At 44.8% G+C, this 18,083-nt stretch overlaps 1 protein-coding gene across 12 annotated transcripts in view; it reads left to right on the top strand.

Annotated features, from left to right (window-relative positions):
* Positions 1-707: 707 nt before the first annotated feature.
* slit2 (slit homolog 2 (Drosophila)) overlaps positions 708-18,083 on the top strand; it is a 95,304-nt gene continuing 77,928 nt past the window's right edge. For all 12 annotated transcript variants that reach the window (XM_029118195.2, XM_034290971.1, XM_029118192.2 and 9 more), the window contains exons 1-4: positions 708-2,320; positions 3,504-3,575; positions 5,821-5,892; positions 14,880-14,951. In XM_029118195.2, the coding sequence (XP_028974028.2) occupies positions 2,106-2,320; positions 3,504-3,575; positions 5,821-5,892; positions 14,880-14,951 (431 nt within the window). In that variant the 5' untranslated portion in view covers positions 708-2,105. The remainder of the gene's footprint in view (positions 2,321-3,503; positions 3,576-5,820; positions 5,893-14,879; positions 14,952-18,083) is intronic.

Below are 18,083 nucleotides of genomic sequence, written 5' to 3'. Positions count from 1 at the left end.
CTGAGGTAGTCAGTTTCAGATACTTAGATTTTAGAATCTGAGGTAGTCAGGTACTTGTTTAGATTCATGTGTCTGGACAGATGTGTGGGTGTGTCTATTTAGGTTTGTGTCTGTTCAGGTGTGTGTGTTTCTGTTCAGGTGTGTGTGTTTCTGTTCAGGTGTGTGTGTTTCTGTTCAGGTGTGTGTGTTTCTGTTCAGGTGTGTGTGTTTCTGTTCAGGTGTGTGCATGTCTACTTATGTGTGTGTGCTAGGACAGGTAATCAGATAATTTACGTCTTTGTTAGGGGTCGGGGGTCATCCCTCTCTTCCCTGCTTTTCTATCTTTTCTCACTTCTCTCTCTCCATCCCTCTCCTACCACCCTCCCTTCATATCTTTTCCCCTGCCCCTAAATTTGTTGGGAATATTATGGGCTCATAGCCAAACGCACGCGCACACAAGCGGGAAGAAGAGACAGAAAGAGTAGGAGAGAAAGAGAAAGCTGCCGCAGTTCTATCCATCATGTCATTAGTACCCGTCAGCTATGTAGTTTTAGGATTACGCGCGCACACACGCGCACACACACGGGCGCGCAACGCGGTGTCTGTGAACCGTACAAGGTAGAGGGGCGCGGGCAGGAGTCGGGTTCGGGGCGGGGGTTGGGGAGGAGTTATCCCCCAAGTATAAAGCCCAGGGCCGGGGTAGCTGGAGGGAGTTCCCTAGTCTACACCGCTGTGAGTTCACCCGTTAACTTCGAACAAAAACAGGCGAAAACCAGTCCGCATCTTAACGTGACAAAACGCTAATTGAATTGCGCGGATTAACGACGAGACTGACAGATGAACGCTCGTTTGGGAGAACTGGATTGTATTTGTATGCGTTGAACAAGTTGCATTTAAGAATCAGCCCGGGGTGCTCCTGCAGACAGCGACAGAGCGGTGGTGGTTCTGCTAGCTATTATTAGCTCGTGTCTCTACCTGACTCTTGGTGAAATTCCTAAAACATTACCCTAACCTACCTGCTTGTATTCCGGTGGTTTTACCTTTTAAATTAATACCTGGACCTTTTGGACTAGAAACCACTGGAGTACATTTTATTTTTATTATTTTATTTCGGCTGCTGTGATGAACACTTGTAGCCTAACCTTAAAGTACATGTGAGAGTGACTGAGGCTCATATCGCATAGCACACGGTGGTCACCTCCGCAACAAGCGTCTCTGCTCGTCTCTTTAGCCTGCTCACGGCATCAGGTGGCCGTCCACTGCAGCGAGAGAGGTGCCCCTCGAACGAAAACGCGGACTCGCAATTCTGTGTGTCCGAGAGGGAGAGAGAGAGGGGGAAAGAGAGAAAGGGAGAGGGGGGGAGTTGGTGCGTGTGCGTGTGTTTGTGTGTGTGTGTGTGCGCGCGTGAGAGAGCTGTTGCTCGGACAGACGCAGTGGAAGCGTTATGGTTTTCTCTCCTGGCTCACACGCAGTCTCGAGACCACTTACACCGACACACTGTTGTATTGTGTGACAGTTGGATTGTGAGAGCGGAGCTTTTCTCGATGTAACGGATGTCTGAACGGAAATTAATTCCTCAGACACGGTGACCAGCACGAGATCACGGGGGAAAACCGAATGCCATTTCCTCCCCTTTCTCGGCGCGTGCTGTGAATTAATAATACAACAGCCAATCACTCTCCCACCTTGCACTGCGTGTATCATCTCTCCTGGCGTGTGTGTGAGTGTGCAGAGTGTGTGTGTTTTCGCCAGATTTCCGTTTGGAGCTGTTGCTTGGCTTTACCGTTTAAGGTTCGCTTCACAGTGGGGATTGCCGCACTGCATGCCGCGGACATGTGGAAGAACTTTGTACCACTCTAGCGCCAGTCTCGGTTTACCAATCTGGGCTGCCGCACTCACATCTCGGCTGCAGAGGGACCTTTTACGCCCGGTCACTGTCTCCTCCTGATCCACGGATTTGTTCTGAAATGTGATTTATATCTTTTAATAAACAACAGAAAAGGGGAGAAAGAAAAAAAGGAAAGAGTTGGAATTCTCGTAGGATTGTACACTTCCTGTGGATTACAAATCTTCGGTGACTCCACAGTCACTCTCCTTTGTAGCCCACCAAACAGTATACCGCAGTGATGACACTAAGGCCGACTCTACCCGCTTTGTCCCAGGCCTCCGCTCTGGGTCTGTTTAGGTATCTGGTCGTTCTCCTCCTTGTCCTGGATTTTTCCAGCGGGGCGGCCAGCCAGCCATGCCCGGCCCAGTGCTCATGTTCAGGCTCGACAGTCGACTGTCACGGACAGGGGCTCCGCGCAGTCCCCCGGAACATTCCCCGCAACACGGAGAGACTGTGAGTCTAAAGAATCAACTCTGTTGGATCAATATTATTTATATATGATCAACTCTACCGGACTAGGCTACAACTACAGCATTAATATTATATACCATCAACTTGTACATGATTTATTGACTACGTAGTATTATATAAAGTAGCAGAGTTAGTCTTTTAACATTTCGAGTTATCCACCTGCTTAATGACTACCGAGTTCTTAAGTAATATTTCTGCACTGATTGAACCGTCATTTATAACCAAACCGGCCGTTATAGCAGTACCCATCCCGGTGGGTCATTATTTTGAGCATAATGAAACATTATAGAACCATGTAATCCATTTTTAGAAACAGTTGGTTTAAAAAACGAGCTGGTCGTTATTTAGAACCTAGTGGAACGTTATAGGATTGTGAATTGTTATTCTGAAACACTTGTGGATCATTATAGAACCTTGTGGGCCTTTGTTCAGAACCTAATGGATCCCTGTTGAATGTTATGCATGTTGGTAGGCAGAATGGTCTTGGACAGTTAATTTGTCCCATCTGAAGTAACTTCAAAATAAAAAAGATTATAATAGACTACATCACATTAGACTATGAGACCTTCTTAATATCCCATTAGCGGTTCATTAAGTTTTATGTGTTATGGCTGTGGTCTCCGCGCGGTAGCAATGCGAAACCCTCAAGCCGGACCGCGACCCTCACGTACACACACACACACACAGAGAGAGAGAGAGAGAGAGAGAGAGAGAGAGAGAGAGAGAAAAAACAGCTCGAACTAATCAAAATCGGATTTGGTGAATTGACTTATAGTTAATAGATCTTGTAGGATTGTTTTTCTAACCGCTGTGAAAATAATTTCAAAAATCCGTAACCAATTTTTATTAGGCCTAATGAATATAGTGAATATACAACGCTTTCTTGAAAAATCTGACTTCTCTATCAAAAAGAAACACGGGTTTCCGTACTGTCTATTTTAATCAATTGTGTTAAATCTTTTAAATAACGGTGAACTTAATAATTTAAATTATTTGGACTAAATAATTGAAATACATTGGATTCAATATTGTTATTCAATAACTAAAGTAAATATAAAACATTTTAGGCTTCTGCTGTGTCATTAATTTACATATTTTTGAATAATTTCAAAATGAATTACGCTTGATCGTTTGTCCACATTTGAACTGTATTCTTATCCTTCAGGGATCTGAACGCTAATAATCTGACTAAGATCACCAAGGCTGACTTCGCTGGATTGAGGAATCTTCGCGTGCTGTAAGTAACAAGCCTGTTTTTAAAATGTAATCTCTATCTTTGTTTTTAATTATTTTACATCAGATCTAAAAACAGTGGAGTTTGTTATTAAATTCACAATATTACCAAGCCATACTATTGAAGTGATTACTAGTTTTTGTTCTAAGGGGTGGTATATGTGTCACTTAAGCATTTGGATGAATGGTCAGATATTTTAATGAGAGTAGACACTTTCTACTGGCAAGTACATAACTGGTTGGCATGGAGGTGGGATCTAATCGAAACCTTTGGAGACTTATTGAACCCAGGGCCCCACGTCTGCCATCCAACTGTGATTATTTGAGAATGTTTTACTCAGGAACCATCCTTCTCTCATGCCTGGGTTCTATTGGAGAATGTTTTACTCAGGAACCATTGTTCTCTCGTGGCTGGGTTCTATTGGAGAATGTTTTACTCAGGAACCATCCTTCTCTCGTGGCTGGGTTCTATTGGAGAATGTTTTACTCAGGAACCATCCTTCTCTTGTGCTTTTGTTCTATTGGAGAATGTTTTACTCAGGAACCATCCTTCTCTCGTGCCTGGGTTCTATTGGAGAATGTCTTACTCAGGAACCATCCTTCTCTCATGCCTGGGTTCTATTGGAGAATGTTTTACTCAGGAACCATCCTTCTCTCATGCCTGGGTTCTATTGGAGAATGTTTTACTCAGGAACCATTGTTCTCTCGTGGCTGGGTTCTATTGGAGAATGTTTTACTCAGGAACCATTGTTCTCTCGTGGCTGGGTTCTATTGGAGAATGTTTTACTCAGGAACCATCCTTCTCTTGTGCTTTTGTTCTATTGGAGAATGTTTTACTCAGGAACCATCCTTCTCTCGTGCTTTTGTTCTATTGGAGAATGTTTTACTCAGGAACCATCTCTAACAGCAGTCAGATAGGATTTCTATAAGAACAGTTGGTCAGATTGCATCTCTAACAGCAGTCAGATAGGATTTCTATAAGAACAGTCGGTCAGATAGCATCTCTAACAGCTGTCAGATAGGATTTATTTAAGAACAGTCAGTCAGATAGCATCTCTAACAGCAGTCAGATAGGATTTCTATAAGAACAGTCGGTCAGATTGCATCTCTAACAGCTGTCAGATAGGATTTATTTAAGAACAGTCAGTCAGATAGCATCTCTAACAGCAGTCAGATAGGATTTATTTAAGAACAGTCAGTCAGATAGCATCTCTAACAGCAGTCAGATAGGATTTATTTAAGAACAGTCAGTCAGATAGCATCTCTAACAGCAGTCAGATAGGATTTCTTTAAGAACAGTCAGTCAGATAGCATCTCTAACAGCAGTCAGATAGGATTTCTTTAAGAACAGTCAGTCAGATAGCATCTCTAACAGCAGTCAGATAGGATTTCTTTAAGAACAGTCGGTCAGATAGCATCTCTAACAGCAGTCAGATAGGATTTCTTTAAGAACAGTCGGTCAGAAAGCCCTTCTTCAACAACAGTCTACAGATGTTCACAGTGTGGTAAGATAAGACTCCGTAGCAGGGAGCTCTGTGTACGAACATTGCTGTGTGTGTCCGTTTCTGCATGGTTCAGTTTGGCAGGCGGACTGGCAGCACCTGTCACAGAGCTGAGGCTGCCCGTGTAGCTTATTGCCCGGCTGGGTGTTAATCTACAAGGGAAGTGTCAGGCAGGAGTTATTTTAACCAGCCGGCCCTGGGGACGTGTGTCACCATCAGCAACAGGAAGTGATCGAGTGAGGATCTGAAATAAATATTGGTCATTAGGTATAACCACTGAGAGTTGTAGGAATGCAGATAAGAGAGGGAGGGAGTGAGGGAGGAGGGGGGAGGAGGGGGGATGGAGGGAGCTGGGAGAAAGACAGGAAAAGAGAGGGAATGAGAGTGGGAGAAAATCTTGTAAAAACAGGTTTCTAAAAGTATTTTCAGGTTAGGGTTTCGCTGAGTTTGGATGGGGGATGGGGTACCCCTATTCTCTGTTCCTGTGTGTGTTGTGTGTGAGTGTGTGTGCGTGCGTGCGTTTGTTTTTATGTGTGTGCGTGGTGTTGGGTGTCGCTCGGCTGTGTTAAGTGAATATCAGTGTGGGGTGGGCCCAGTTTCTGACATACCTCTAGAGATTATGTCCTTAGTATACATGTTTAGTGTGTGTGTGTGCGTGTGTGTGTGTCTTGGTCAGCGCATATTACTGTTGGAGTTAATTTGAAATACCAAACCTGTTCAGTAAACTCTCTCCCCCCCCCCATCCAGTCAGTTGATGGAGAACAAGATCACTACGATCGAGAGGGGGGCTTTCCAGGACCTGAAGGAGCTTGAAAGACTGTGAGTAATACACACACACACACGCACACACACATACAAGCATACACACACACACAAGCACATACACCTATTTACATGAGGATACCAAAGTTCGCTGTCATATTTTTTTATAATCTTGAACCTAAACCTGACCCTAACCTTAATCTTAATGTAAAATGAACCTCAGTATCATTTATGCCTAAACGGAACCCTAATGAATAACCCTAACCCTAACCTAACCCTAACCTAACCCTAATGACTAACCCTAACCCTAACCTAACCCTAATGACTAACCCTAACCCTAACCCTAACGTAACCCTAACGTAACCCTAACCGGTTCAGTCTAACCCTAATCAAACCCTACCTACAATTGTAACTTTTGCCCAGAACGTGTGTGCCGAAACACTGTCCTTTTTAAAATGTGGACATGAAAAACATCTTGATTAGTGAAATTCTTCTGATTAATCCCAGTTTGGGAACATCTTTATTCCCATGATATAGCTTGGTAATAAATACACTCAGTCCTCCATTTACACGCCCACGTGTAGGAGACTCACGCATAAACATTCTATCAGTTGTAACAATGGAACAGGTTTTCACGCTCACATTGAGATATGTGTGTGTGTGTGTGTGTGTGTGTGAGGGGGGGGGGGGGGGGTGGCGACTGGTATTTGCGCTGGAATTTGGCGTCAAGCCCTCAGGCAGTTATGGAGTAATTAAGCCTGATGTGTGTGTACGCGAGGTGTGTGTGCGTACGCAATGTGTGCGTGTGTACTATATATGTGTGTGTGTGTGTACTGTATTTGTGCGTGTGGCAGGGGGAATGGGGGAGCGTAAATATGTCCATTGTGCTGTCTGTCAACTCTGTTTGATATCCAAGCATTGTGTGTGTATTTGTGTGTCTGTTTGTGTATTTGTGTGTGTTTTTGTGTGTGCTTGTGTATTTGTGTGTGTTGTTGTGTGTGTTTTTGTGTGTGTGACTGCCAGAAATGCATGTGACTTAGGTAACTACAGATATCCTCTGAAAAAATGTCAATCATAACTTTCCTGCTTAGCTGTTCATGCTCCCTGAGAACCTCAAATGACAGATCTCTTTCTCTGCACCGACAAGCAGACAGACAGACAGACAGACAGACAGACAGACAGGCAGACAGACAGAGAGAAAGACAGACAGACATACAGAGAGACAGACAGGCAGGCAGACAGACAGACAGAGAGACAGACAGACAATCAGGCAGACAGACAGACAGAGAGACAGACAGAGAGACAGACAGGGAGACAGACAGGCAAACAGACAGGCAGACAGAGAGACAGGCAGAGAGACAGGCAGACAAACAGACAGACAGAGAGAGACAGACAGACAGACTAAGAGACATACAGACTAACAGACAAACAGGCAGACTGACAGAGAGACAGACAGACAGACAGGCGGACAGACAGACAAACAAAGCAAACAGGCAGACAGACAAACAGACATACAGACAGACAGAGAGACAGACAGACAGACAGACAAAGAGACAGACAGACAGGCAGACAGACAGGCAAACAGGCAGAAAGACAAACAGACAGACAGACAGACAAGCAGACAGACAGACAAACAGACAGACAGACAGACAAGCAGACAGACAGACAAACAGACAGGGAGACAGACAGGCAGGCAGACAGACAGGCAAACAGGCAGAAAGACAAACAGACAGACAAGCAGACAGACAAGCAGACAGACAGACAAACAGACAGACAGACAGACAGACAGACAAGCAGACGGACAGACAAACAGACAGGGAGACAGACAGGCAGACAGACAGACAACAGAGAGACAGACAGGCAGACAAACAGACACACAGACAGGCAAACAGACAGGCAGACAAGGCCACATCAGGGTTCCATCAGCGTTCTATCTGTGTTCCTTCAACGTTCCATCTGTGTGCCTTCAGTAATCTGTAAGTGTTCCTTCAGCGCTCCATCTGTGTTTCTTCAATGTTCCATCTCTGTTCCTTCAGCCATACGTCTATGTTCTTTCGGTGGTCCTTCAGCGCTCTGTCTGTGTTCCTTCAAGGTTCTGCCGGTGTTCCTTCAGGGTTCTGCTGGTGTTCTTTCAGTGTTCCGTCAGAGTTCCTTCAGCCGTTGCTTCCTGAATACAGCGTGTGTTGTTGCTGTGGAAGGAGGGTGATTCTGAACTGTAAATGTTGGCGCTGCCGTGGCATGTTATCCATCACAATGCCAGTGGCATGTTATCCATCACAATGCCAGAGTCAGGCCAGAAAGACCCCCACAGTGGACCACAATGGCCTCTGGCCTTGCTTAGGGCAGGGACCGCTATCAAAGGAGCGCAGGCCCCAGGGCTTGGGGGCCCTGCTGGGCTGTGATGCCCAGAGGAGAGGACCCTAAGCCGGCCTGATGGATCCAGACTGACTGCCCCCTGTGGTGGGGAGAAACGGTCCTCTCTCTGCCCCCGGACTAGCCCTTGAGGCTGGGTAGGGCTGGGTCAGGAGGGGGCGTTGAGGGAGGACGGGTGGGGAGAAGGAACGTACACATCTCTCTCCTATCTCTGTCTCTGCGCATCTCTCCTAGCTGTCCTCTCTCCTCTCTATCTCTCTATCTCTATTGTTCTCTGACTAAAGGAATGTGGTTTCATTCCCTCCAGGCTGGAGAAGATGAAAGAGAGAGATGGAGAGACAGGGTTGAATAGGAATGGAGTGAAAGAGAGAGAGAGAGAGGGATGGGAAAGTGTAGGACAGAAGAAGCCTGTCTTTGCCAGGCTAACTAAACATCTTGAATTAGAGAACTAACTTCATTTTTTATCACTAGCTTCAATATCTGGTATGTTCTCCTTTGTTGCAGTACACTTTTTTTGTAACTGTCTCCATCATCGGTTCAGGAATTGTTGTCCACTCTTCCTTACCAAACTGCTTCAGCTCTGTGATTTTGGATGTATGGTCTCCTTCAATATCCACATTGACATGTCTTTAGGATTAAGTTCTGGATTAACCTTCCATTTCTTATTTTAATAAGAAATTGTTTCAGTTATTGATTTGCTTGAGTGTTTGGGGGTCAACCTTTCCTTTCGCAACATTCATGTTCGGTTCATGTTCGAGGTGTAGAGTTGTACATTCTTTTTGGCCCTTCTTGCCACACCTGTTAAGGCCCAGGTGTGTGGAGGCCCATGTCTGCTGAGTCCCAGGTCTGTGAAGACCCAGGTCTGTTGAGGCCTAAGTCTGTGAAGGCCCAGGTCTGTGGAGGCCCCATGTCTGCTGAGTCCCAGGTCTGTGAAGACCCAGGTCTGTTGAGGCCCCAGGTCTGTTGAGTCCCAGGTCTGTGAAGACCCAGGTCTGTTGAGTCCCAGGTCTGTGAAGACCCAGGTCTGTTGAGTCCCAGGTCTGTGAAGGCCCAGGTCTGTGGAGGCCCCAGGTCTGTTGAGTCCAATGTCTGTGAAGGCCCAGGTCTGTTGAGGCCCAGGTCTGTGAAGGCCCAGGTCAATTAATCAATCAATCAAATGTATTTATAAAGCCCTTTTTACAACAGCAGTTGTCACTAAGTGCTTTTACAGAGACACCCGGCCTTAAACCCCAAGGAGCAAACAACAGTAGTGTTAAATTTCAGGTATGCGGAGGCCCAGGTCTTTGAAGGCCCAGTTCTGTGGAGGCCCAGGTCTTTGAAGGCCCAGTTCTGTGGAGGCCCAGGTCTTTGAAGGCCCAGGTCTGTGGATGCCAGTGTCTATGAAGGCCCAGATCTGTGGAGACCCAGGTCTGTGGAGGCCCAGGTCTATGAAGTCCCAGGTATATGAAGGTCAGGGTCTATGAAGGCCCAGATTGTTGAAGGCCCAGGCCTATGAAGTCCCAGGGTCTATGAAGTCCCAGGGTCTATGAAGTCCCAGGGTCTATGAAGTCCCAGGGTCTATGAAGTCCCAGGGTCTATGAAGTCCCAGGGTCTATGAAGTCCCAGGGTCTATGAAGTCCTAGGGTCTATGAAGTCCTAGGGTCTATGAAGTCCTAGGGTCTATGAAGTCCTAGGGTCTATGAAGTCCTAGGGTCTATGAAGTCCTAAGGTCTATGAAGTCCCAGGTCTGTGAAGTCCCAGGGTCTGTGGAGGCCCAGGTAAATTTCCATTAGAGTGAGCCAACTGTGCTGCGAACTGGTCAATGCATACATATGAATGTTTGAAAGACGAGCTTCATCCATTTTTCAACCACCAGCCCTGTGTGGGGTTAATGGACTTACTGGGTGGAGGTCAGTTGTAGTCTGAGTGACTCTGGGTGGAGGTCAGTAGTAGTCTGAGTGACTCTGGGTGGAGGTCAGTAGTAGTCTGAGTGACTCTGGGTGGAGGTCAGTAGTAGTCTGAGTGACTCTGGGTGGAGGTCAGTAGTAGTCTGAGTGACTCTGGGTGGAGGTCAGTAGTAGTCTGAGTGACTCTGGGTGGAGGTCAGTAGTAGTCTGAGTGACTCTGGGTGGAGGTCAGTAGTAGTCTGAGTGACTCTGGGTGGAGGTCAGTAGTAATCTGAGTGACTCTGGGTGGAGGTCAGTAGTAATCTGAGTGACTCTGGGTGGAGGTCAGTAGTAGTCTGAGTGACTCTGGGTGGAGGTCAGTAGTAGTCTGAGTGACTCTGGGTGGAGGTCAGTAGTAATCTGAGTGACTCTGGGTGGAGGTCAGTAGTAATCTGAGTGACTCTGGGTGGAGGTCAGTAGTAATCTGAGTGACTCTGGGTGGAGGTCAGTAGTAGTCTGAGTGACTCTGGGTGGAGGTCAGTAGTAGTCTGAGTGACTCTGGGTGGAGGTCAGTAGTAGTCTGAGTGACTCTGGGTGGAGGTCAGTAGTATTCTGAGTGACTCTGGGTGGAGGTCAGTAGTAATCTGAGTGACTCTGGGTGGAGGTCAGTAGTAATCTGAGTGACTCTGGGTGGAGGTCAGTAGTAATCTGAGTGACTCTGGGTGGAGGTCAGTAGTAATCTGAGTGACTCTGGGTGGAGGTCAGTAGTAATCTGAGTGACTCTGGGTGGAGGTCAGTAGTAATCTGAGTGACTCTGGGTGGAGGTCAGTAGTAATCTGAGTGACTCTGGGTGGAGGTCAGTAGTAGTCTGAGTGACTCTGGGTGGAGGTCAGTAGTAGTCTGAGTGACTCTGGGTGGAGGTCAGTAGTAGTCTGAGTGACTCTGGGTGGAGGTCAGTAGTAGTCTGAGTGACTCTGGGTGGAGGAGCTGTGTGTGTCTACCTTGGGAGTCAGCTGTAATGCTATCATTGACATGACAAGTAAATGTCACTCCAAAATTCACTTGTGGGAATCCCCCTTAATCCCCTTGCTTTTCATCCCTGGCAGTGAGTTGAAATGGCTGTGCCCTAGTCCAACTGACATTACCCACAATGCACCGGGATCACTGTCTTTGCCATAGACTTCTATGACTCTTATGACATGGACAAGCTGGGGAAACAGTGGCAGTTCCATTCCTTATAAGCAGTTAACTTGACTTCCTTCAGGTGTTTACTTGAATGACGTCCAATGTCTGTATATCAACAGAGCAAGTAACAGGGACTTGATCTCAGTTGGACTATTTGAAATTGAGCCTCTCTTCCTCTCTCTGCCTCACCCTCTCTCCACCCCTTCTCCAGCCCCCACACCCCCCTTTCTATTTTAAGGGGATGATGTTATCATCTCCTCTCCTGAACCACCAGGCAGCCAGGCAGGCTTGCAGGTCTCAGGGGAGGTCTAGCCCACTCAGGGTGCTTCGTGCTGGGTAGGCCAGGTATTGGGAGTGGGGCTCTCTGGGGCTTGTAGTGGCGGCCAGCTAGTGCTAACCCAGGGACACTGAATTATTCACTATGCTCTTTCTGCCCCATGTTTAATATTTATCACATATGACGTAACCAGGCAACCTGGGGGGGTGATGTCATTGGAGAGATTAAATATCGTCTGACATTTGGAGAGAAACAGCAGGAGGACAAGGAGGTAGAAAATAGGAGAGGAGGAGGTAAAGGAGGAGAAAAACAAAGACAAGGAAATAAAGAGAAGGAGAAAGATGATGGAGAAAGGCGAGGAGGGGATGAATGAAGAAGAGGAGAAGATAAATAGGAGGAGATAGAAATAAAGGACAAAGATGTGGAAGAAATAGAGAAACAGGAAGGGAGGAGTAAAAAAAGGAGGAGATAAAGGAACAGGAGGGGAGGAGTAAAAAGAGGAGATAGAGAAGGAGAGTAGTCAATGAAGGGAGCATTTAGAAGGAATGTAAAGAAAAGGTTTGTTGACATATTAGTGCTTTCTCTCTGTTAGTTGGTTTTCTGTGTTTCTCTCTCATTTCCTCCATGTCTGTCCATCTCTGTGCTTTCTCTACTGACCAGCTGTCTGGCTGGTGATTGGTCATCGTCATCAGTGGGTGACGGGGTAAAAACTGGTAGAATGTCATGTACACAAACCATTGTTGACTCCACATACACACACACACACACGCACACATTCACACATACAGTTACTTAAGGTTAAGTTATTACGTTTAGATTATCAATCTCACCCAGTACTGTGTGTGTGTGTGTGTATGTGTGTGTGTATGTGTGTGTGAATGTGTACGTGTGAATGTGTATGTGTGTATGTGTGTGTATGTGTGTGTATGTGTGTGTGTGTGTGTATGTGTGATTTGGGGAGGTTGTGAGGGGCTGTTTACTCTGGGTCCTTTTCACACATTCGGTAGCCCTGCCAGACTGCCTGTTTGTTTTTCCCACATCACCTCCTTCCCTACGGCTTTGTCAGGATGTCCTTACCCCCCTCCCCCCTCTCTCCCACCCTCTATCCCTCCCCTCCCCCCTCTCTCTTTCTCTTTTCCCCATCTCTCCCTCTCTCTCTCTTTATTTCCTTTTCCCCATCTCTCCTTCTCTCTCTCTTTATTTCCTTTTCCTATCTCCTCCCTCTCTCACTACTCTCAGCCCTCTCTCCTACCTTTTCTACGTCTCTCTCCTCCAATATGTTCTCCTCTCTCTCTTATCTCTTTCCTTCCATCCATCACCCCATCCCCTATCCTCTCTCCTCTCTCTCCTTCTCTGTCCCTTTCTCTCTCTTCAGCTGTTTGTCTGCTGTCAGTACTCTGCCTTAAATCAGACCTGTTTGTCAATTTCTTAAAAAGAAAAGGACTTCTGTTTTGAATTTGGGCAAGTAAATGTGTGAAATGTGAACAAATGATTGCTTTCCGTTGATGAAGATAAGCCACTAGCTTGACAACCTTGATGGGAAAGGACTGAGAATAGTAGTGAACTGTTCATGATTTGCTGTATATTTAACTAAAGTTTAAGGAAGCAGGTCTGTTCACAGTTTTAGAAGGTGAAGAGCCATTTGCTGACTACTCTTACTAAGTTGGTTCATGTTGGCTGACTGCTCATACTAAGTTTGGTCATGTTTGCTGACTGCTCTTACTAAGTTTGGTCATGTTTGCTGACTGCTCTTACTCAGTTTGGTCATGTTTGGCCAAATACAAATATATTTTTCAGAGAATTCTGTCAGAGGTATTTTTATTTGTATTTTTTTATTATTATTAATTCACCAGTATGACTGAAAACACATTCAGAAGGATGAGTGGTAATGTTCAGAAGGACTAACGGTAATGTTCAGAAAGATGAACGGTGATGTTCAGAAAGATGAACAGTGATGTTCAGAAGAACTAACGGTAATGTTCAGAAAGATGAACAGTGATGTTCAGAAGGACTAACGGTAATGTTCAGAAAGATGAACAGTGATGTTCAGAAGGACTAAAGGTAATGTTCAGAAGGACGAGTGGTGATGTTCAGAAGGATGAGTTGTGATGTTCAGAAGATTGAGTGAGGTCACTAAGATGCCATAGGCAGACATTAGAAGGGCAGTTGTCATAATCACATGTTATTCCTAATTTGTGTGTGTGTTATTTCTAATGTGTATGTGTGTGTTATTTCTAATGTGTGTGTGTGTGTTATTCCTAATGTGTGTGTGTTATTTCTAAATCTGTGTGTGTGTTATTTCTAAATCTGTGTGTGTGTTATTTCTAAATCTGTGTGTGGGTTATTTCTAAATCTGTGTGTGGGTTATTTCTAATGTGTATGTGTGTGTGTTATTTCTAATGTGTGTGTGTGTGTGTTATTTCTAATGTGTGCGTGTGTGTTATTCCTAATGTGTGTGTGTTATTTCTAATGTGTGTGTGTGTGTGTGTGTGTTATTTCTAAATCAGTGTGGGTGTTATTTCTAAATCTGTGTGGGTGTTATTCCTAGTGTGTGTGTGTTATTTCTAATGTGTGTGTGTGTGTGTTATTTCTAATGTGTGTGTGTGTGTTATTTCTAATGTGTGTGTGTGTGTAATTTCTAAATCTGTGTGTGTGTGTTATTTCTAAATCTGTGTGTGTGTGTTGTTCCTAACGTGTGTGTGTGTTGTTCCTAACGTCTGTATTGGTATGTGTGTGTGTTTTTTCTAAAGAGTGTGTGTGTTATTCCTAACGTGTTTGTGTGTGTTATTCCCATTGTATTTGTGTGTGCATGTGTGTGTGTTATTGTGTCTGTGTTTTTTCTAATGAGTGTGTGTTATTCCTAACACGTTTGTGTGTGTTATTCCTAACGTGTGTGTGTGTGTGTTATTCCCAATGTATTTGTGTGTGCATGTGTGTGTGTTATTGTTAATGTGTGTGTGTTATTCCTAACGTGTGTGTATGTGTGTGTGTGTTATTCTTAACGTGTGTGTGTATGTGTGTGTGTTATTCTTAACGCGTGTGTGTATGTGTGTGTGTTATTCCTAACGTGTGTGTGTAGGTGTGTGTGTTATTCCTAACGTGTGTGTGTATGTGTGTGTGTGTTATTCTTAACGTGTGTGTGTATGTGTGTGTGTTATTCCTAACGTGTGTGTGTATGTGTGTGTGTTATTCTTAACGTGTGTGTGTATGTGTGTGTGTTATTCCTAACGTGTGTGTGTATGTGTGTGTGTTATTCCTAACGTGTGTGTGTATGTGTGTGTGTTATTCCTAACGTGTGTGTGTATGTGTGTGTGTTATTCCTAACGTGTGTGTTGTCATTGCAGGCGTCTGAATCGGAACAGTCTGCAGGTGTTTCCTGAGCTGTTGTTCCTGGGAACCCTCAAACTCTATCGCCTGTAAGTACAACTCCCTCTCTATCACTCTATCTCTCTATCTCTCTATCTCTCTGTCACTCCCTGGCTCTTCCTCTTTTCATTCTCTCTGTCTTTTTCACTCCATGGCTGTGTGGTTGGTTGGATTCTAGCAGAAGCTGCAGAGGTGTTTAGTTAGTTGAAGCGTATCTTGTGAAAACCTGATATTTTCTACACTAGTACTGACCTTGTTGACAACTCTTTCGTTGGGAGAAAAGGTTTACACGAGGAAAGTGATATGTGACTGTCTTACGGTGAATACAACTGAAATAGACTCTGGATAATAATGTTTGCTAACTGAAATGTCAGATGTTGTGCGGCATTCCAATTAGAGTTCCAACCATCAATTAGAATCCATCTGAACATTCTAGAATGGAGAGAGAATAAGGATCACTAGAGAGACCCTACCCTGGGTTCTTGTTAAAGTAGTGTACTATATAGGGAATAGGGTGTCATCTCTCCATAGGACTCTGGTTAAAGTAGTGTACTATATAGGGAATAGGGTGTCATCTCTCCATAGGGCTCTGGTTAAAGTATTGTACTATATAAGGAATAGGGTGTCATCTCTCCATAGGACTCTGGTTAAAGTAGTGTACTATATAGGGAATAGGGTGTCATCTCTCCATAGGGCTCTGGTTAAAGTAGTGTACTATATAGGGAATAGGGTGCCATCTCTCCATAGCGCTCTGGTTAAAGTAGTGTACTATATAGGGAATAGGGTGTCATCTCTCCATAGGGCTCTGGTTAAAGTAGTGTACTATAAAGGGAATAGGTCTCCAGTCTATAGAAATGTACTGACATAGTAGGAAGCAGTAACTATGAAGGGAGCTGAAGTAACTGTAACTGAAGTAACCGTGGGAACAGTTCTGTCGTGATTCTGTGGTCAGAATGAAGATATATCTATTATATATGTGTAATATCTATGTATAATATGTGGTAGAATGTATTTCTATTTCTACTGTTCTATATATTTATCTAAAACAACATTATAACACTCTGGTGATTCAGAGAGTGTGGGAACGGCCTTGTTTATCCTTTGTGGTCAGGTTGGTGGTTGGTATTTGTGTGTGTGTGTGTGTGTGTGTCAAGGCTAGAAGCTGGTGTTGGTCATCTTGTGGGCTGGGGTGAAAACTGTCTGCTCAGCTGTCACACACACTGGCCTGGCTCTGTGTGTTCCTGTTATTGTCTGACTAAGAGCCGCTGCGATGGTAAAACAAGTACCATCTCGTTTTATCTGGGGTTAAGTTTAGGGTTACAGGTCAACTTTGTTGTGGATTGAAGCATTAACAAGGTTGGGTTTAGGAGATATGGTTAAGTTTAGTGTTATTTTTAATGGTACTAAATTGCTGGTCCCATCCTTGAGAGTAAAACCTACACTGTTTGTATTTCTGTACCATTCACACCAGCCATTCGTTTAATGACAATGAAAGCTGAATAATTATCATACAGGGCATGTGTGTGTGTGTGTTTGTGTGTATGTGTGCATGTTTGTGTGTGTGTGTGTGTGTGTGTGTGTGTGGGTTTGTGTGTTAGCAATGTTCAGACATTATGCTATTAAACTGCTGTTGTGCTGATTCCACCATCTCCTCTCCTCTTTCTTCCTGTGTCCTCTCCACTCCACTCCTTCTTTCTCCTTTCCTTTCTCCTCCCCTCTCCACTCCACTCCTTCTTTCTCCTTTCCTTTCTCCTCCCCTCTCCACCCCACTCTACTTCTTTCACCTCTCCTTTCTTTTCCTCTCCATTCCTTATTTCCTCCTCTCTCCTCCCCTCTGCTTTCCAATGCTCTCCTTCTATCGCTTTTACTATTCCCCCCCTCCTCTCCATTCCTCTCTACTCCTCTCCCTCTTTCTCCTTTCCTCATCTCTCCTCTCCTCTCTCCTTTCCTCACCTCTCTCCTCTCCACTCATCTCTCCTCTCCACTCATCTCTCCTCTCCACTTCTCTATACTCCTCTCCTACCTCTTCCTCTCTCATTTTTATTCCTCTCTACTCCTCTCTTCTTCCATCCACTCCTTTCCTCTCCTCCTTTCTCCTTTCCTTTGTAGCCTACCACTACATGATTGAACACGAGCAGACACAGAGGCTTATTCCACTCTGGTGCTTGTTCAGATGTTGATATTCAGTGACTGGTCTTTCCTCGCTTCATCTCTCCATATCGATCACCTTACTGCCTCTCCCTCTCTCTCTCCCTCTCTCTCTCCCTCTCTCTCTCCCTCTCTCTCTCCCTCTCTCTCCCTCTCTTTCTCTCTTCCTCTGTTTCTACCAATCAATTCTACATCTACCTCAATCTTTTGCGCCTGTGTCTCCATCACGTCTGCGCCTGTGTCTCCATCACGTCTGCGCCTGTGTCTCCATCACGTCTGCGCCTGTGTCTCCATCACGTCTGCGCCTGTGTCTCCATCACGTCTGCGCCTGTGTGCCTGTCTTCCAGGACAGTGGGAGATGAGAGAGAGATGAAAGGAGGAGACATGAAAGAGTAAAAGTAGGGATGACGAGAGGAGGAAAGAATGGGTCGCTGGTTCTACTAAAACCCTCTTAGTGTGTGTTGCGTGTTTTGTGTTGTCTGTTATGTGTTGTGTGTTTGTTATATGTTATGTGAATGTGTTTTGTGTTTGTGTGTGTGTGTGTGTTGGCTATGTGTCTGTGTTTGTCACTTGGCCTCTGTTGGCCTCCTCCAGCATTCTCTCCTGACTACAACCTCCCAGGTTACCACCTCCATGGAAACTGTTGTCATGTCACATCAATATCATGACATCGCCTGTAGTTTGGGTGTGTGAGTGTGTATGTATGTGTGTGTGTATATTTGTATGTGTGTGTGTGTGTGTGTGTATACTTGAGGTTGACTTTTCCAGCACTATGAGAATAATACATGTAATTATATTGGCTAGTTATATATAAACGTTAGAAATTTCCTCCATGAACGAAGTAACAATATCCATACTAGTCTAGAGATCTAAAATGGCCATCAAGACTGATTTATGGACATGTTATAAAATGTGGTGGCTTTGTTTGGCGAGTATAATAATAATAAATATAATAATAAGTATAATAATAATAAATATAATAATCAGAGAGATAGAGAGAAAGAAATGGAGAGAGAGTTACTGAGAGAGATAGA

Source organism: Esox lucius, chromosome 25 (genome assembly GCF_011004845.1).
Source record: "Esox lucius isolate fEsoLuc1 chromosome 25, fEsoLuc1.pri, whole genome shotgun sequence".
NCBI classification, from domain to species: Eukaryota; Metazoa; Chordata; class Actinopteri; order Esociformes; family Esocidae; genus Esox; species Esox lucius.
Note: the sequence above shows the minus strand (reverse complement) of the source record. Positions and strands in the feature narration are given on the sequence as shown.